At 42.5% G+C, this 21,740-nt stretch overlaps 1 protein-coding gene across 1 annotated transcript in view; it reads left to right on the plus strand.

The window, feature by feature from the left end:
* The window catches only part of LOC114649163 (electroneutral sodium bicarbonate exchanger 1-like), a 236,867-nt gene that overhangs the window by 100,558 nt on the left and 114,569 nt on the right, over positions 1 to 21,740 (plus strand). Inside the window, exons 3-6 of the mRNA XM_051925027.1 lie at positions 12,590 to 12,724; positions 12,821 to 12,956; positions 13,196 to 13,356; positions 15,184 to 15,372. Of these exons, the coding sequence (XP_051780987.1) occupies positions 12,590 to 12,724; positions 12,821 to 12,956; positions 13,196 to 13,356; positions 15,184 to 15,372 (621 nt within the window). The remainder of the gene's footprint in view (positions 1 to 12,589; positions 12,725 to 12,820; positions 12,957 to 13,195; positions 13,357 to 15,183; positions 15,373 to 21,740) is intronic.

The following is a 21,740-nucleotide window of genomic DNA, read 5'->3' on the forward strand; positions in this document are numbered from 1 at the left end:
CTAATGTCTCACGAACGCTCGTCTGGCTGAATGGACACAGTTTTTTCTCACAAACTCACTCCCAACATCTTGTGGGAAGAAGAGTAGTTGTAGGCCATTGTGATATCCATTCCAAATTACTGCCCATGGTTTTGGAATGGGAAGTCCAACAACCTCAGAGAGGTCCGCAAATGTTTGGCCATATTAATGTATCCATCTCGAGCTGTCCATAGGTTTGCTGCATTCTGTAGGCCGCTCGTGGCCAACCTCCAGGACATCCAGCTAAAAGGGCACGATGGCTGCACTTGATGATGCACGAATGTCACTTATGTCGTGTTAACGCAGAGTGAAAGACAAGACTGAACCATCTCGCTGTGTTTCGAGATTTCCATCTTTTCCAGCTGCTGGAGGCACAACTGGCAGTAAGCTGTGGATGTTCTGCAGTCCGTGAACTGATGCATCTGCCGCTGAGCAGCATGCAGTCCAACTGCCAACTCACAATGAACTCATTGATCACTTTGGCGAAGGTCCCTTTTGGTGGGCCGTGTGTCACCACTGACCTGTGAAGCTCCACGAATGACATTTGATAAGTGAAGTGCTTCTGCCTTATCATCCTCATCGCCATCTCCAGATTTCCTGTTTTGAAGTGTATTTGTGGTAAGGGTTGTGTACCCACGTGTGCCCTCCAAATTTAAAAGTGAACCACAGATATTTGACACAAATGGGGGACAGCCCATGGCGTACAAGGGGGGGCGTGAAGCTTTGAGGACTGGATGTGCTTTATGGAGTGTTGTTACTGATTACCGATGACCTGATGTACTGTAGATTAGGCCAGCACAAATCAATATATTGACACCCCTAAAGTGTGTCAGACCACATCTGCTGGGATTTGAGTGCGGATGACACTTGGAATGAGCTGAGTTGCCCAGAGGACGCAGAATTCTGTTGTGTTAAAGAGAGTAGACATAAAATGGCCGTCTGTGGTGGGCTAAAGACCTTTTGTTCCATCTACCGAATTGTGAAAATAGCAGCAGGGCCTGTCAATGTGTGACTGAATGTAAGACCCCCTTAACTGAAACACTCTTAAAGCAGTGAGGGGTCTGTGAGGGTATTTGGCCACCTCGCATGTTACTGACTTGTGGGTTAATTGGTTTAAATTTCACATCATCAGGCAGGCAGTTTATTTGATGCACTGGATTCATAATACTGTACAATGTTTAACAAGTGCCATTTTAAAATAATGGAAGGAGGAACAATCATCTGTGTTTAAAATGTGGGAGCTCCGTCTTAGCGGGCTGTGAAGCAGCAGCGAGCTTTTATGGAAAATACCAAACCAGAGTGATGGAGTAAACACCAGGCTGTCGCCACATTTCAGAAAAGGGGGGATAATGGGTGGGAGAAAACGCCTTTGTGTAGGTCGGCTGTTTTAATTGATTGGGAAATTGAATGGAGCTTTAACTGCACTTTTCATTAAATATAAAGATAGACAGATATGAAAGGCGCTGTGTGGTGGGGATGGATAGATAGATTGATAGGAAAGGCACCATATAATAAATATACATGAAGTGCTCTATCTATCTATCTATCTATCTATCTATCTATCTATCTATCTATCTATCTATCTATCTATCTATCTGGCACTATATAATAGACAGATAAATAGATAGATATGAAAGGCACTATATAATAGACAGACAGATAAATAGATAGATATGAAAGGCACTATATAATAGATAGATAGATAGATATGAAAGGCACTATATATTAGACAGACAGATATATAGATATGAAAGGCCCTATATAATAGATAGATATATAGATTTGAAAGGCCCTATATAATAGATAGATAGATATGAAAGACACTATATAATAGATAGATAGATATGAAAGGCACTATATATTAGACAGACAGATAGATAGATTTGAAAGGCCCTATATAATAGATAGATAGATAAATATGAAAGGCCCTATATAATAGATAGATAGATAGATAAATATGAAAAGCCCTATATAATAGATAGATAGATAAATAAATATGAAAAGCCCTATATAATAGATAGATAGATATATAGATTTGAAAGGCCCTATATAATAGATATGAAAGACACTATATAATAGATAGATAGATATGAAAGGCACTATATATTAGACAGACAGATAGATAGATTTGAAAGGCCCTATATAATAGATAGATAGATAAATATGAAAGGCCCTATATAATAGATAGATAGATAGATAAATAAATATGAAAGGCCCTATATAATAGATAGGTAGATAGATAAATGTGAAAGGCCCTATATAATAGATAGATAGATAAATATGAAAGGCCCTATATAATAGATAGATAGATAGATAAATATGAAAAGCCCTATATAATAGATAGATAGATAAATAAATATGAAAAGCCCTATATAATAGATAGATAGATATATAGATTTGAAAGGCCCTATATAATAGATATGAAAGACACTATATAATAGATAGATAGATAGCTATGAAAGGCACTATATAATCGATAGATAAATAAATATGAAAGGCCCTATATAATAGATAGATAGATAGATAGATCTATTATATAGTGTCTTTCATATCTATCTATCTATCTATCTATCTATCTATCTATCTATCTATCTATCTATCTATCTATCTATCTATCTATCTATCTATCTATCTATCAAAATTAGCATCCACCTAATTAAAGCATAAGTGCATTTTGTCATTGCAACAGATAGTGCATCACAAACCTGAAAACTGCTTTTTATATCTAATGACCTATAACAGAGGCGTATGCATTGCATTTGTCATTCCAACATCACAAACATTTCTAGTATTAAAATAGTGTTTGTCATTCCAACAGATGGAAATTACAAACAATTGTAGTAATACATTCTACTACAAAAAGGCTGTGTGTCTTATGCATTTGTGTGCCCATCCAGTTGCTCTGCCTTTGTCGTTCCAACAGACAGCACATCACAAACATTTGTAGTAATAAAATACATTGCATATGTCTTTCCAACAGATGGTGCATCACAAACATGAAAACTGCTTTTATACCAAATGACCTATAGCAGAGACATGTGCGTTGCATTTGTCATTCCAACACATGGTGCATCATAAACCTTGACACTGCTTTTATGATTCCCGTACCAGATGGCATATAACCGAGACCTTTGCATTGCAAGGTGCACTGCAGGTGTTAAAGCGCAGGTCTGCGTCGATTACTTAGATGTCCGCCAATCTTAGACAGCTAGTATCAAACTCAAAATGATTCCAAGAAGTCAACAGGAGTAAAGCACACAGCAGCTCCTGTAGTTCAGCTGTTGTCTAATCCTTGTGCTGTCCCCGTTGCTGTGGTATTCATTTACAAATGACATTCACCACTGCTGAGTTTGCTTTTCTTTTAATTAAGAATGGCCCAATCTAGGAATTTATTACAAATGAATTATTAACAGGGTAACATCTGCTGTCAGCACGGCCTGTCGTAATTAAACCGAGTGCCGCGCCTTCACCCAAGTGGGGCAGGAGAGGCGATGAGCGTTGGGCTTCTCCTGTTTTCTAAACCCTTTGGAGGTCCGTTGCTCAAGAACAGATGTGCGCTCTTATTAGTGTGGCTGCAGGTTCCAATGGGGTTTTTCTCCTCATTTGCAGTCATATTTTAAGCTTTGCTTCTTTCTTTCTCTTTATCCTGTTCTAAATGAGACACAAAGCTGGCGGCTGACACTTTATCTCTGTGTGGTATTTGGTGAGCTGCAATTATCAGCAAACTCTGCACCCCTCAGGAAGAACCGGTAAGGCAAAGTACTTCAGATTGGGGGGAAAATATGTTAAAAAAAGAAGTGAAAAAACCAGTAGAAAGCAAAATTACGGCATTTGACTCTCTATGGAATGTATCATCCTTCTTCCCAAGGCGAATGGGGCAGATAATCTGCTTTAGTTAGACATTTAAAAAGAAACAAACTCCTCCCAGATAGTTAACAATAATGTTAAAATTCACTTCTACCTGCCGTCATTTATTAAATTTCAAGCTCATCATCATCATCATCATCATCCTGTAGCTAGTGGTGGTCTTCTAAACCCCCAGGTGTGAATCATGAGTGGCATACGGTTCTTTTAAAAAGTCCTCCGTCCCAAACCACAAACACGAATTTCATTTGAGGTTTTTTGATGCTGAGCAACAGAAAATGTCAACGTGAGAACAGTTCACTTTAAAGGGGTCCACGGGACTTATAGATGTCACACTCGCCATCATTGTTCTCCTAAATATTCACCCCCTTTAATCACTGATGCAGCCCACCATTAGTTCAGTGGAGGTCACCTCTCTTGTATCTGAAGGTCCAACTTGTGGTGAGTCACTATGGTGGCTTAAAACAACTCAATGAAGATAAAAGCAACTCCAAGAAAAGCAAAAGTCCAGGGGGACGGAGACAAGAAAACGTCCAAGTCACTGAATATCTGACTAGATCAGTCAGGAAGAAATGGAAAAAGTATAACAGAGCTAGAAATGTGGTATAAAAATCTGAAGAAGACGAGTGAGGGAGCCCACCAAGAGACCTGGGAGAACCTCTGAAGGAGTCACAAGCTACAATGCAAGCCAGAAAACAACCATGCCTGGGGGGGCTTCACCAGTCGCAGCTTTATGGTGGAATGACAAAGAGGAAAAAAAAATCCGTGACAGGAGACTCAGATGTCAGCTGGGAGAAGGTCCTCTGGTGTGATAAGACCACCACGGTCCATCAAACTAAACCTGTTATCAGAAACACACCACCCTCCCCATCAAGCTGTGGGAATGCTCCTCTGCAGCAGGCCTTGGAACGGTGTGGGAGGGTAAAAAAGAATGTGGCAAAATGCAGGAAAATCCCAGAGGAAAAACCTGATGGAGTCGACAAGACCCCTCCACCTCGGCAGAAGATTTCTCTTCTGTGAAGACAACAACCTGAAGGGGAAAGGCAAAGCCAGAAAACAGCAATGTGGACGTCTGAGACAGAGTCCTGACGCAAAAAATAATTGAGAATTTGCAAGTGGACACTCACGATGTCCATGACATTAACAAGGCTGACAGAATGTCAGGTTATATAGTGCCTTGATGTGTGGAGTACAAGTCACAGGAGGTTCTGCTCAAGCTTTATAACACACTGGTGAGGCCTCATCTGGAGTCCTGTGGTCAGTTTATGATTCCGTAAAGACACAGCAGCACAAGGAAAGGTCCAGAGAAGAGCGACGAGGCTGATTGAGGGCTACAGGGGGCAAGTTATGAAGATTAAAAGAGCTGAGCCTTTACAGAGATGAAGAGGAGACCTGACTGAAGTGTTTAAAATGAGGAAGGGAATTAATGCAGTGGATCAGACGATGACTTTAAAATGAGTTCATCAAGAACACGGGGACACAGCTGGAAACTTGTGAAGGGGAAATTTCAGACAAATATTAGGAAGTTTTTCTTTACACAGAGAATGATAGACAGTTGGGATGAGTGACCAAGTAGTGTGGTAGACAGTAAGACTTTAGGGACTTTCAAAACTTGACTTGATGTTATTTTAGAAAAATGAAGTGGACAGGACTGGTGAGCTTTGTTGGGCTGAATGGCCTGTTCTCATCCAGAGTGTTCTAATGTTCTGATAGCAGGTTTGGTTATATAGCGCCTTGATGTGTGGAGTACAAGTCACAGGAGGTTCTGCTCAAGCTTTATAACACACTGGTGAGGCCTCATCTGAACTCCTGGGTGCAGTTTTGGTCTCCAAATTACGAAATAGACATAGCAGCACTAGGTCACTCAATGGAATGCCTCCAAAATACTTCCAGTGAAACTTGAAGCTTTTGCTGTATTTTTTAATCAAAAAATTTATGATATTAGAAGTAATATAGTACATCTCCCCAATACTGAAACTCTTAAACCTCGATACTCCATCCATCCATCCATCGATTTTCCAACCCGCTGAATCCGAACACAGGGTCACGGGGGTCTGCTGGAGCCAATCCCAGCCAACACAGGGCACAAGGCAGGAACCAATCCTGGGCAGGGTGCCAACCCACCGCAGGATACACACAAACACACCCACACACCAAGCATACACTAAGGCTAATTTAGAATCGCCAATCCACCTAACCTGCATGTCTTTGGACTGTGGGAGGAAACCGGAGCGCCCAGAGGAAACCCACGCAGACACGGGGAGGACATGCAAACTCCACACAGGGAGGACCCGGGAAGCGAACCCAGGTCCCCAGGTCTCCCAACTGCGAGGCAGCAGCGCTACCCACTGCGCCACCGTGCCGCCCCTCGATACTCCATTTTAAATAAATTTAATTCTTTCACCAGGATAGATTTGCCTGATTTATATAAAATAATTTCTCAACTGAGACCCTCCACCTGCGTCCTTGACCCAATACCAGCAAGTTTTTTCAAAGAAGTATCAGGTGTACTAATTGATAATGTTCTTGACATAGTAAACTCATCATTAGATACGGGGGTCTTCCCAGACTGTCTTAAGACTGCTGTAGTTAAACTACTAAAGAAAAATAATCTTGACTCCTCTGTTTTTGAAAATTTTAGACGTTTTTCTAACTTGCCTTTCTTAAGTAAAATTCTAGAGAAGGCAGTCATTATGCAGCTTAATGACCACCTCAATAAACCTGCCATTCTTGATAAGTTTCAGTCGGGTTTCAGAACAAATCACAGTACAGAAACCGCACTCGTTAAAGTAGTCAATGACTTGCGGGTAAATGCAGACAGAGGCCATTTATCTGTTCTCATCCTCGTAGATCTGAGTGCTGCATTCGATACCATTGATCACAATATTTTTAGAAATCACCTTAGTCAGTGGATGGGCCTCTCTGGCAGGGTCTTAGATTGGTTTGAATCATACCTGGCAGGTAGAAAATTCTTTGTTAGTTGTGGTAATTACAACTCAAAGACAAATGATATTCAATATGGTGGTCCACAAGGCTCTATCCTGGGTCCGCTGCTCTTTTCATGCATCCGTTAAGTCAGATTATCTTGGGGCATAACATGAGCTACCAGCTGTATTTATCAATAGCACCTGACGACCTCGACTCTCTTGATTCACTGACACAATGTCTTGCTTGTGTTTCTGAATGAATGAGTAGTAATTTTCTCAAACTAAATAAGGAGAAAACAGAAATTTTAGTGATTAGCAATAATGGATATAATGAGGTTATTAGAAATAAACTTTATACATTAGGATTTAAAGTCAAGATGGAGGTAAAGAATTTAGGGGTAACTATTAACTCGGACCTGAATTTTAAATCACATATTAATCAGATTACTGGGACAGCATTTTTTAACTTAAGAAATATAACAAAAGTTAGACCTCTTATACGGTGCATCCGGAAAGTATTCCCAGCGCATCACTTTTTCCACATTTTGTTATGTTACAGCCTTATTCCAAAATGGATTAAATTCATTTTTTTCCTCTAGAATTCTACACACAACACCCCATAATGACAACGTGAAAAAAGTTTACTTGAGATTTTTGCAAATTTATTAAAAATAAAAAAACGGAGAAAGCACATGTCCATAAGTATTCACAGCCTTTGCCATGAAGCTCCAAATTGAGCTCAGGTGTCATCCTGTTTCCCCTGATCATCCTTGAGATGTTTCTGCAGCTTCATTGGAGTCCACCTGTGGTAAATTCAGTTGAGTGGACATGATTTGGAAAGGCACACACCTGTCTATAGAAGGTCCCACAGTTGACAGTTCATGTCAGAGCACAAACCAAGCATGAAGTCAAAGGAATTGTCTGTAGACCTCTGAGACAGGATTGTCTCTTGGCACAAATCTGGGGAAGGTTACAGAAAAATTTCTCCTGCTTTGAAGGTCCCAATGAGCATAGTGGCCTTCATCATCCGTAAGTGGAAGAAGTTGGAAACCACCAGGACTCTTCTTAGAGCTGGCCGGCCATCTAAACTGAGCGATCAGGGGAGAAGGGCCTTAGTCAGGGAGGTGACCAAGAACCCGATGGTCACTCTGTCAGAGCTCCAGAGGTCCTCTGTGGAGAGAGGAGAACCTTCCAGAAGGACAACCATCTCTGCAGCAATCCACCAATCAGGCCTGTATGGTAGAGTGGCCAGACGGAAGCCACTCCTTAGTAAAAGGCACATGGCAGCCCGCCTGGAGTTTGCCAAAAGGCACCTGAAGGACTCTCAGACCATGAGAAAGAAAATTCTCTGGTCTGATGAGACAAAGATTGAACTCTTTGGTGTGAATGCCAGGCGTCACGTTTGGAGGAAACCAGGCACCGCTCATCACCAGGCCAATACCATCCCTACAGTGAAGCATGGTGGTGGCAGCATCATGCTGTGGGACTGGGAGACTAGTCAGGATAAAGGGAAAGATGACTGCAGCAATGTACAGAGACATCCTGGATGAAAACCTGCTCCAGAGCGCTCTTGACCTCAGACTGGGGCGACGGTTCATCTTTCAGCAGGACAATGACCCTAAGCACACAGCCAAGATATCAAAGGAGTGGCTTCAGGACAACTCTGTGAATGTCCTTGAGTAGCCCAGCCAGAGCCCGGACTTGAATCCGATTGAACATCTCTGGAGAGATCTTAAAATGGCTGTGCACCAACGCTTCCCATCCAACCTGATGGAGCTTGAGAGGTGCTGCAAAGAGGAATGGGCGAAACTGGCCAAGGATAGGTGTGCCAAGCGTGTGGCATCATATTCAACAAGACTTGAGGCTGGAATTGCTGCCAAAGGGGCATCGACAAAGTATTGAGCAAAGGCTGTGAATACTTATGGACATGGGATTTCTCCATTTTTTTATTTTTAATAAATTTGCAAAAACCTCAAGTAAACTTTTTTCACGTTGTCATTATGGGGTGTTGTGTGTAGAATTCTGAGGAAAAAAATGAATTGAATCCATTTTGGAATAAGGCTGTAACATAAGAAAATGTGGAAAAGTGATGTGCTGGGAATACTTTCTGGATGCACTGTATCATTGCAAGATGCTGAAATATGAGTTGACACTTTTGTTTTCAGTGAGGTAGACTACTGTAACGCACTCCTCTCAGGACCACCCAAAAAAGACATAAATCGATTACAACGAGTGCAGAATGGAGCTGCTAGAATCTTAACTAGGCAAAGAAAATCTGAACACATCACACCAGTCTGAGTGTCACTACACTGGTTACCTGTGCCATTTAGAATTGACTTTAAAATACTGCTGATGGTTTACAAAGCCTTAAATAATCTGCTCCATCTTATATTTCTGAATGTCTTACGCCTTACACTCCAAATCGTAACCTTAGATCTTCAAATGAGGGTCTGCTTAGAATTCCAAGAGCTAAGCTTAAAAGAAGTGGTGAGGCGGGCGGCCTTCTGCTGTTAGGCACCTAAAATCTGGAATAGCTGACCGATAGAAATTCGACAGGCTAATATGGTGGAGCACTTTAAAACACAGCTGAAAACTCATTAGTGTAACATGGCTTTCTCAGAGCTTCATCTTAGTTTAATGCTCTGTATGGTCTGTATATTCAATTAATTATCATTTTTATTCCTAGTGGCTCCACAATCTGTACTAACCCCTACTTTCTCTTCTGTTCCTTCTCCGGTTTTCTGTGGTGCTGATCTGCTCCCCCACCACCTGATCAAAGCACCGTGATGTCCCTACACTGATGGATTAAATGCTAGAAGTCCACATGACCGCCATCATCAAATTTTTCCATGTGAACCCTGAATACTATGAGGACTGATTGAGGTCATTGATGTGAGGTAGAATGCCCAGATGGGCCTGGGTGGTCTCGTGGCCTCTGAACCCCTGCAGATTTTATTTTTTTCTCCTGCCGCCTGGATTTTTTTTTTTGTTTTTTCTGTCCTCCCTGGCCATTGGACCTTACTTTTATTCTATGTTAATTAGTGTTCCCTAATTTTTATTATTTATTTTGTCTTTTTGTCTGTTTCTTCATCATGTAAAGCACTTCGAGCTGCATTGTTTGTATGAAAATGTGCTATAGAAATAAATGTTATTGTTGTAGAAAATGTTCAGAGAAGAGCGACTAGGCTGATTCAGGGCTACAGGGGATGAGTCAACGAGGAAAAATTAAAAGAGCTGAGCCTACTGGTTAAGCAAAAGAAGATTCGCTTCCTAAGCGTTACATTTTTTGGCTTGAAAAATTACATATATATTAAATATGATCTTTCTACTGTAAAATGTGCAAAACACTTTAAGTGCAAAATCAGAAGTGATGAGAAGTGAAGCAGAATGACCCCTTTTATTGGCTAACTGAACAGATTACAATATGCAGGCCTTCAAGGCAACTCAGACCCCTTCTTCAGGTAGTATGGAATTAGAAGAAGGGGCCCGAGCCACCTCGAAAGCCTGCATATTGCAATCTGTTCATTTAGCCAATAACGGGTCATTCTGCTTCACTTCTCATTACATTCATAATGGCTAACACGGTACAACACCCTAGTACTAACGTCAGAAGTGTAAACTGTATAGTAATGATACAAATAACAATCATAATAATAAAAATAATGCTCATACCATATATACTGTCAAAGAGAAGAGATGCTCAGAGCGTTGAGCCCCCCAAACACAGACACCAAGAGTGAGCGGCTCATCTGCATTTCAGTTTGTGCCCGGGAGTGAAAACCCCCCCCAGAGGATCTACAAGTGGGTCCTGAGAATGTCTGGCTGTAGATAAGTCTCTCTACTATAATAAAAATAATCCTGGGACAAGACGGGAGTTTTTCAGAGAGGCATTTTCACATCCCGCGAGATGAGACTTTGTGCCAAGGGATTTAACCACGGCCAGGGCTGGAAATAAAAGACAAAGAGTAGATGACAAAGTAGAACGTTGGTGCAATACACATGCAGAGCAGGTTAGAGATAATGAAAGTGGTAAAATTCGAAAGTCTCAAAAAAATGATAGTAAAGATCGCAGTAGCTGAAACAAATGGAAATTATTACTCGGTGAAATAACGGAACAGCGAAAAGAGATCGAATATATTGTTTGGATTTAAACTTTAAGTCTGAGACTTGTAGATCATCTAATTTGTGTTGCCATCAGGGAAAAATAGTGTTTCTTCCCAATGAAGAGGTGTATCTGCGAGAACTAAAAGATTTGTTGTTTGGAGAAAGTGAAATCCCGCAAGAGAAAATTTCAAGCCCTGTGACACGAGACTTTATGCAAAGAGATTTGGAAAAGTCCCGCCCACATATAAAACATTTACAACCACGCACATGGTTCAGTCATTTCTCATTTGTGTGAATGCTATTGTCAGACGCAGTTTGTGTAGAGAGAAAGAAACGATATTCACTCACGGGCAGTTATACGTTGCATTGTCATGATGTAAGTCCAAATACGGAATCAAAATTCAATGCGATATTGACGGAAAGATAAAAGCGAAAAGAGATCGAATATATGAACATACTGCGGTGGGCTGGCGCCCTGCCCGGGGTTTGTTTCCTGCCTTGTGCCCTGTGTTAGCTGGGATTGGCTCCAGCAGACCCCCTTGACCCTGTAGTTAGGATATAGCGGGTTAAATACTGGAGGGATGGATATATGGACATAGGTGATATGACAGGAGCATGTAGATATTGTTCAGATTTATACTTTAAGTCAGAGACTTTTGTAGATCGTCTGATTCGTGTTGCCGTCAGGGAAAAGTAGTGTTTCTTCCCAATGAAGAGGCGTATCCTCAAGAATTAAAAGATTTGTTGTTTGTTGAAAGTGAAATCCACATACGAGAGCAACAGAGACGCAAAGTGGCAGGCGTGTAGCACAGGCCACCAGTGGGGTTGGCGAGCGAAACCCTTAGTTTTTCAGAAGGAATTCCACCCTCTCGTGATTGGATTAGTAAATCGGGGCCTTCTCGTCCTTCCCAGTTGTTGCTCCTTCAATTCCAGGTCTGCTTTCTTGCTTGAGGGCCATTTTGTAACCTTCTGGCCTGGAAGAGTTTGCAGAGGATCCCCTGGAGAGACGTCCATTCAAGTCTGATGAACACTCCAGGCAGACCCTGGGATAAGTTGGATCGCAGTCACTGAGTTTGAAATGTAAGCGGGGGGGTTTGGTGCAGGTGGATGTCTGCTAAGTCCACTGCCTTGACAGGCCTGGTTGTGCCACCAAAGCCCTGCTAGCAGAATGGGCAGCTCCCACTTTGTCCTACATGATCTTGATTAGGTGTGATTTTGGACGATTGAGGTGAAGAGGACAGATGAGGTTGTTGGGCTGAGTGGTCTGTTCTCATCACGACATTTCTAAAATGTAAAAACGTCCAATTGGTTACTTTTTATTGTATCCTCTCCCATGTGCCAGACATACAACATCCCGATTGGGTGGCCAGTCAGTCGAGCTCCTTGCCCCATCTCTGAGTGGCCTATGTGGCTGTAAGTGCCACGTGGCGGCCCAACCTCCTGAAGCCTGGCGGATGGAGAAAGCGCCGGGCACATCCTGGCACTTCACTCTGTCCTCTCCATTGATGAAGGCGAACTTGTTATTCTCTAAAGAGCAGAGTTTCTTAAACTTCAGAATTAACGCATACAGATATTAAAAAGTTTTGTTAGTAATGCTGATGGTAAAATGTGACATGTTTTAAATCACATTATCTCAATCATTTATACTGTACCTTGCATTTTGTTCTTTTGTTTAGGCCACCGCACGTTATACGTGGGAGTCCGAATGCCCCTCGGAAGACAAAGCCACCGACACCACCGGCCTCATGGTGCGAAACATCGGAAGCGGGATAGGATGAAAGATACCATCCATGAGGAGGGGCCGTCACATGGTGAGGAGGGGAGAAGCGTGATGTGTCACTTCAAGAAGGGGGTCTTTGCCATATGTTGAGCTTGACATGTCTTCAAATTCCTCTGCCCAAACACAGACACCCCTTCCCAGCGTGTCCAGTTCATCCTCGGAACTGAGGATGATGAGGAGCACGTGCCCCACGAGCTGTTCACAGAGCTCGATGAGATTTGCGTGAAGGACGGCGAGGATGCGGTGTGGAAAGAGACGGCCAGGTAGGACACTTGTGTCATTCAGGAATCGCATCGGTGACAGATTTTGATTGGCTGCCTTGACGGTCATGTCTTTCTTTTTTTTTTTGGATTTCCCAACCAATTGCATTTGCAGGAAAAAAAATTAGTGACAAAAAGCAGTCATCTTCTAGCAGAAAGACATTTCTCACCATCTCTATGAGTCACCATACAGGTCACAGGACTCGCCATGGAAAATCTCTTTATATCTTTGTCTTTGCCAGGTGGTTGAAATTTGAGGAAGACGTAGAGGATGGAGGAGAGCGATGGAGCAAACCTTATGTCGCCACACTGTCTTTGCACAGTCTGTTTGAACTTCGGAGCTGCATCATCAACGGCAGCGTGCTGCTCGACATGCGGGCAAACACCATTGAGGAGATTGCAGGTGAAGGAAGCCCGGGGGAATGAAAGATGGCAGCAGAATACTGTTCTGGGCCTTATTCAGGCTTAACACTGTACACTGTGACCATAACCCCAGAGACACTCGAGCGTCACCGTTTTTACATAGTGGGAGGTTTGAGGTTAACAATGAAACAGACGTGAATACAAAAAACAAAATGGAAAGAAGGAAATGACAAAGCAGTGACACATAAGACAGCAGCCACACTTACAAAAGTGACATTTTTAATGACTCATCAAATGACCGTATTTACTTAGCGTTCCAAACTTGAGTCACACTTAGGATTAACACCCGGGAGGTTAAAAACATTACAGAAAGGTAAAAGTGGTGAAGTAGCAGTGGTAGTGGCATGCAGAGCGTCATGATATAAAGAAGGCGCTATATAATAGATGGATAGATATTAAAGGGGCTCTATAATAGATAGATGTGAAAATGATTGGGATATTCTATATGAGTGATGGAAGAGGAGAACACAAGAATGACAAGCAGATCAGAGTGGCGGCTTCTCTTGTGTGGGTGCTATACCACTCCATGGTGAAGAGAGATAGATACATTGATATGAAAGGTGCTATATAATAGATAGATGAAAGGCACTTTATAATTAGATAGATAGATAGATGAAAGGCACTATATAATAAGACAGATAGATATAGATAGATATGAAAGGCACTATATAATAATACAGATAGATATGAAAGGCACTATAAAATAAGACATATAGATATGAAAGGCACTATAAAATTGATAGATAGATGAAAGGCACTATATAATAGATAGATATGAAAGGCACTATAAAATAACACCGATAGATAGATAGATAGATAGATGAAAGGCACTATATAATTAGGTAGATATATGTATGTAAGGCACTATATGATTAGATAGATGTATGAAAGGCTCTATGTAATAAGATAGATAGATAGATGTGAAAGGTGCTATATAATAGATAGATTAATAGATAGATAGATGAAAGGCACCGTATAATAAGATAGATAAATAGATGAAAGGCGCTATATAATAAGATAGACAGATGAAAGGCACTATATAATAAGATAGATAGATGAAAGGCACTATATAATAAGACAGATAGATAGACAGATGAAAGGCACTATATAATAAGATAGATAAAGTTAAAGATGATAAAATTTGCAGATAGATAGATAGACAGATGAAAGGCACTATATAATAAGATAGATAAAGTTAAAGATGATAAAATTTGCATTGGGTGTGACGAGGATGGACAGGATTAGAAATGAGGACATTAGAGGGTCAGCTCAAGTTGGATGGTTGGGACACAAAGTCAGAGAGGTTAGATTGCATTGGTCTGGACATGTACAGAGGAGAGATGCTGGGTATATTGGGAGAAGGATGCTAAGGATAGAGCTGCCAGGGAAGGGGAGGTTTATGGATGTGGTGAGAGAGGACATGCAGGTGATGGGTGTAACAGAACAAGATGACGAGGACAGAAAGATATGGAAGAAGATGATCCACTGTGGCAACCACTAACAGGAACAGCCAGAAGAAGAAGAAGATAGATGGATGAAAGGCAATATAAAATGATAGATAGATAGGTAGACGAAAGGCACCATATAACAGATAGTTAGATGAAAGGCACTATATAATTAGATAGACAGGTAGATAGAACTTTATTTGTCCCCTGGGGGAAATTTGTCAAACAAGTAAACAGTAAATACTATACATAATAAACAATCCAAACATCCTGTAAAGACAGCTAAGGTTTTCAGGGAATATGGAGGGAGAAAGCAGAGCTATCAAGAGCAGGCCCCCTCATTCTGTTTTTTGTGCTTTCAGACTTGATCCTGGACCATCAAGAAGCCTCCGTGGAACTAAACGAGAGCATTCGGGTGAAAGTGCGCGAGGCCCTCATGAAGAGACACCATCACCAAATTGAAAAGAAAAGAAACACTTTGATTCCTATTGTCCGTTCTTTTGCGGATGCTGGCAAGAAACATTCTGACCCTCATTTGATGGACAAGAGTGGTGAGTGCTACCTCTGTAATGACCTCAGTTACTTCCTGTGCATTTACAGCATCATGCATTGTGCGGGATGAAGACTATCGGTCTCTATCGTAGAAAAGCACAGAGAATATCATAATTAGCCAACAGCAACAGCATTTATTTATGTGGCACATCTTCAAACATGAACATTCCTTACAGTCAAAATGGCTAAAGACAATCACAAAAGAAAGCAAAGAACATTTTGGTTTAACTTTGATTATTGAAAGATGCTAAAAAATAAGATGACGTTGAGATTTACCAGGGTGTCCTGTTTTGTGTCCTGTCTCCCGGGAGAGGCGCTATATAATACTGTACTATAGAAAAGCAGAGAGACATACATGAAAGTACTACTGTATATGATTTATAGAATGATAGATAGATGTGAAAGGTGCTGTATAATAGATATATAGATAAAAAGACAAAAGGCACTATATGAAAGACAGACAGACATGACAAGTGCTATATAATATACAGATGTGAAAGGCACTATATAATATAAACTTAAAACTCATCTGTTTTAAGACTGCTTTTTCTCTTTGATTATAATTGCTCTGTCTGATTTTAATTTTTGTATTTTTAGTTTTGCTTATAATGTGTGTTTTATCTATTGTTCTCTGTCCTTGAGTGTTTAGATAGATAGATAGATAGATAGATAGATAGATAGATAGATAGATAGATAGATAGATACTTTATTAATGTTTAGAAAGGCACCTATGAATAAATAAAATGTGTTATTATTATAATAATAGAAATATAAATTGATAGACATGATACACAGACAGATTTGAAAGATGCTATATAATTGGTAGGTAGGAAGGCGCTATATGGTAGGTAGACAGATAGACAGACATGACAGGTGCTATATAATTGATAGGTAATGTGCTTATAAAAAGTATTCAACTTTGGGGGCTTGAGTACTTTTGAAAGCAGATATTTTTATGATCTGCGGTGGGTTGGCACCCTGCCCGGGATTGGTTCCCTGCCTTGTGCCCTGTGTTGGCTGGGATTGGCTCCAGCAGAACCCCGTGACCCTGTGTTTGGATTCAGCGGGTTGGAAAATGGATGGATGGATGGATATTTTTATGATATAAAAAATTACAAATTATAATTATAAATTATAAAGTATGATACTTACATTTATAAAATTATAAAATTATAAATTATAAATAATAAAGTATGATACTTCAGCGAAAGTAAAAATTTGGCGACTGTGGATGAGTGAATAATCTCAAGTAAAGTCCAAAAGGTATTGGGGTGCCAACAAGGGTCGCCCATTTCAATTTTCCAATGTATAAATCAAAATTCACCACTCGAGGGTACAACATTGGAAGCCAAATAAGCCGCCCTCTTGGCTGTGAAGAAGGGGCTTTGGCTCCACAGAGCAGGTGTGTCACTGTGAGTTCCGGCCTTCCACTAAGTCCGGGTCCAAAATGAGACGCTGACCTCAGTAGGCGTCTGACCTTTATAAGCCTGCTGCTGGAAGGGGCGGGGTTATTTTCCCTCAAGGGGCGTGTTCTCACTGCTGTAGAGGAGGAGATAAAAGACAGCCCCCCAACCCCAGAGGCCCTAGATGAGCCTTTAGGGTGTCCCTGTGACGCCCATTGTGTGACACGATGTACTTCTACTTTTACTCAAGTGTTGTTTCCGAGTACTTTTTATGACTTGGCTTATACTTTGTTTATTCTGTAGTTTTTAAACTTTTTGCAGCCTCGTTCTTGTACTGTGGTGTCGTCTTACATATGGTGTGCAATAACTACCCGTTTCTCAAAGCCCTCCCGTATCATTTGTTTCATATATACAGTAGAGTGTATCCGAATATAATTTCGGCGGATTACATTTACACCTCCTGCGTCTCTGGTGTTCGGTAAATTTAATCCGCTATGGCCTCTAGGGGGCCTATTGGCACCCCCCCAAACCCCAGACATGATTTTACCACAACAGTCCAAGTTCGATTAAAGTGTATTAATGGCAATAATACCTTCTGTACATCACCTCCTTTTTCTCTGCTCCACTACTGTTGTGGTCTGGGGAGTCCCAAAGCACAAAATACTTTCAAAAGTTATTCACTAGTTGGTGGAGAAAACACTGTCAAAAATCTCGCTTAGAACCCCAAAGGGCCAAGACAAATAGTTATTATTTTCAAAAGGCCCTGAAACGCACAAAGATTTGCCTGAATAGGCAAGGCCATCAACAGAGAGCCAAGTGCCAATAAGATTGCCGACACCATGGCCATAAAACAGATCAGAGGTCCAAAAATAAGAATAAAGTCAGCCCCAATATGAAATGCAGAGGCGAGGTCGGAAAAGGAGCGAGTTCAGGAATCCGGGGAATCGCAAAACAATAGCAAAAATAAAGACAAAGGCACGATATCACACTCCACCCCCAGTGCATTCAATGAAGCGCCAGGAACTATGGGAAGCCCTCCCTTAAATGGGCTGTTCCTGGCAGTGAGAGGCAGGTGGCCACCCCCAGCACACAAGGTACATTACCTAGGCCACTCCCCTTTCCCAACACACACTGTGGCGAGCGGCTGGGGGTGGTACCCAGCTGGGGCACCCGGACGGACTGAAGGAGGGATTACGCCTCCTCTGGACCACGAGGGGGCGACCGCCCTGGTGGCTATGGGGACCATGGGAAAGGAAACATGGAAGCTCAACCCTATAGGGGCCCATGGTCACCGCCAGGGGGCGCCCAAATGCCTGGGTGTGGTGGAAGTGCTGAGGGGACGAAGACCAGGGACACCCAGAGTGCTTCCGGGTGCACAGCCGGCACTTCCGCCACACCAGTGAGTGCCAGCAGACGTGCATTGGGAGGCACATGGAGCACGTCCGGGTAAATATAAAAGGGGCCTCCTCCCTACATTCGATGGGTGGAAGAGGACGGAGCTCGGAGGAGAGGAGTGGAGGCGGTGAAGAAGAGTGAAAGGCATGGAGAGAGGCCAGGACTTGAAGGGTGATTAGCACGGGAGTACTGGGTTGTGTGCACTGTAATTATGAATAAACGTGTGTTGGTGGTTGAACCATCAGTGTCCGCCTGTCTGTATCCGGGCCAGCTCCCACAACACACACAGAGAAAAAGGTACATTAGAAACAAAAGAAACATGAATACAAATAAATAATAAAAAATGTAAACAACAAAGACATGAAAACACAACTGTGAACGCTGGCCAGGGGGAGAATGCTGGCTGAAACATGACATCTCCATCCTCCACGGCCCACTCCAACTCTGACTGCTGAGTCGAGTGGAGGGCACCAGGGACCATGCTGCCCTGCAGATAGGTGTCTGTACTGGGGCCCTCCAGACAGGATGCTGCCACCCGCTCTGCCCATAGCAGGCAGTCACCCACCATCCTGGCGTTCCCGGTGCAGAAGCCCAATCTCCTGGGACGCCAACCTCATCCTGTGCCCCCCCCTCCTGGTATGGCACGGGAATATCATTGTTGCTCAGTTGTCCTTCTTTTCCCATGTCCTCCTGGCCAGGTAAGGGAGCAGGACCCATCCCAGCAGGGACACCCATTGGTCCCTCGCACTGCACGGCACACCTACAGTCCTGTGGTTCAAATGGGAAAGGGCTGCTTGCAGTGTGCGCATTAACGTGCACACACACACACATAGTTGGGTTTGAGTTCGTAAAATGGGTTAAGCTGGGCTTCTTAAAAATCCATGTTTAAGTAAACACTTCAATGTCATCAAACAAGTTAAACGTCATTAGTGGCCAGCGGGACTCTGAAGCTGAGCCCGTCGTCGCCTGTCATCATTTTCTTGTGTTTCCTAAATATGTGTAGTTACATTGACGCTTTATTGTTTCCGGGATTTCATGCAGCGCACTCTTCTTTTTTTTTTTTTTCTTCATACAATTATACAATTTCTTGTATTACGCATTTGTTAGTTTTCGCTTACCCCTTGGGTCAGCCATTGTACAATGCATCCCCCCTGGAGCACGTGCAGGTTAAGGGTGTGACGATGCGGGTTCTGCTCCATGCTCCCACCTGGCTTCTGAGGGAGCTCTCGAACCCGACACCGTCGGTAATGTCACCGATGAGTTGGACAGTGAGACACAACGAAGCAAGGGGATGGTGCAAAAGTGCTTTTGTTTAAAAACAAACCAAAAACAGTGTCCAGATAAATGAGTGCAGTCAAATGTTCATTAAATAAATAATCAATTAAAGGATAAAATCCAAATGTTTAAAACAAGGCAATAATGAGATTTAAAACCTGCAGTAGTCACTGGGGCTACACCAGCCAGACACAGCTCACCTAAGGTTTGCTCAGCCTACGAGACTTCAGCCGCTGCGGCCTTCTCTCTACCGACCCCTGTCATGGCTGCCTCCACCAGCATCTGCCAGACCGCTTGGGGTCGGTTGTCCTCCCGTCTTCCTTCTTGCACACGTGGTTGTCCGTCAGATCCCTAGGGCAAACTCCTCCACAATCGTACCTACTCTCCCATTCTGTGGGCACAATCCGTCCCTTGACTCGCCGATCGCTCGCTCTATCTGGGACCCCTAACCACGCTGACCTTCCTTTTCCTCAGCTGGCTGGATCGTCCACCCAATTCTGCTCTCTCGCTCTCCAGTCTTTTCTCCATTCTCTCCTTTTTCTTTTTTCTTTCTCCCCTTCGCACTCGCGCTCCTATTATATATAACGGGGATGTGGATCAGGTGTGGCGATTAGCATCTCCTGGCATCAATTACGGATGCGGACGACTCCTCACCTGTGCGCTTAAGCAAGGAAACGCCCGCAATCACTACGCACCCGGGAACCGCTCCATCCACACTACTATATCTATTTAAAAAACTGGCCTTTTCAATCTGAGCTGTGGACCCGCTACACCACAAAGGGCTCTTGTTCTTTGGGCAGTAACGGGGATCCAAACCTGCAACCTTCCGGATACCGGCACAGGTCATTAGCCTCAGAGCCACCACTTTGCCCTTTTTTTGGCGGTGCCATGGAGCCCTGTGAAGGCCTGGCATAGCGATACGTGGGCTTCTTGTCATAACACCCAGTGCTGCTGTGATAGCAACAACCACCCAGGTATTTTTACTTACAATACAATACAATACAATTTATTTTTGTATAGCCCAAAATCACACAGGAAGTGCTGTAATGGGCTTTAACAGACCCTGCCTCTTGACAGCCCCCCCAGCCTTGACTCTCTAAGAAGACAAGGAAAATGAAAGAAACCTCGGGAAAGGCAGTTAAAAAAAAAAAGACGCCTTTCCAGGTAGGTTGGGCGTGCGGTGGGTGTCAAAAAGAAGGGGGGTCAATACAATACACAGAACAGAACACAAGTAATCCTTAATACAATAGAAATATTACAAGTACAGAGCAGAATTCAACAGTAGATGATATCCCATAATATGATTTGGATTTGTTTAAAGTCCTGGAGACCTCGGCCATCAAGCTGCCTCCCCCATTTGGCCATTTCACAGCCGGGCCGGCCAATCCGATGAAAGGACCCCTCTACCCGATGATTCCTGCGATCCTCCATCAGAGATGACTTTACCTTAGGCAGGCAAAAACAACTTGGCAGGTGGGCCGTGGCACCAAGTGCCATATTTGAGTACCGAGAAGAGAAACAGAATAGGTGATGGTTAGTAACAAATTCTAACTATCATGTCACTTATTACTTGCTAATGACTGACAACAGAGATGCAGTCTGTACAGTTATTCAGCAGCTCTAGTCAGGGTGTGCTAAACTGAAGTTGTGAGTCTTCAGCTGGGATTTAAAAGCTGAGACCGAAGGGGCATCTCTTATATTAGCAGGCAGACCACTCCACAGTTTAGGGGGCCCTGTAACTAAAGGCTCGACCTCCCATTGTTATTTTATTAATTCTTGGAATCATAAGCAGACCGGCATCTTGAGATCTTAATGTGGTTTGTAAATCATGATAAGTTCAGATAAGTAAGCCGGCCATTTAAGGCTTTATATGTTAAAAGAAGGATTTTGAAATCTGCTGTAAAAGTTAACCGGGTGCGAGTGTAAGAATTTAGTGTAGGGTTTGGTTATTTGTAACTTTGCAATACATAACGTGAGTTACTTGTAATGTGTGACTACTCTACTGCTGTCAAGACTGTGTTGCCAAGTTTAGCATTGGATGTGCAACTCATCAACGTACATTTTATTATTATTATTATTATTAAGCATTTTATTGATTTTATTAAAATCAAATGACATTCCATACAAGCAAGTCAAGCTTCACAAAACAATAGTGCCTTTGACACTACTGACCATAAGATATTGCTGTTGCAGCTTGAACATCTTGTTGGGCTTAAAGGGGCTGGTCTTAACTGGTTCAGGTCAGATCTAACTGGTAGACACTTTTCAGTGACTTTAAATTCCTCTACTGCTCC

The sequence above is a fragment of the Erpetoichthys calabaricus genome, chromosome 3 (genome assembly GCF_900747795.2).
Source record: "Erpetoichthys calabaricus chromosome 3, fErpCal1.3, whole genome shotgun sequence".
NCBI classification, from domain to species: Eukaryota; Metazoa; Chordata; class Cladistia; order Polypteriformes; family Polypteridae; genus Erpetoichthys; species Erpetoichthys calabaricus.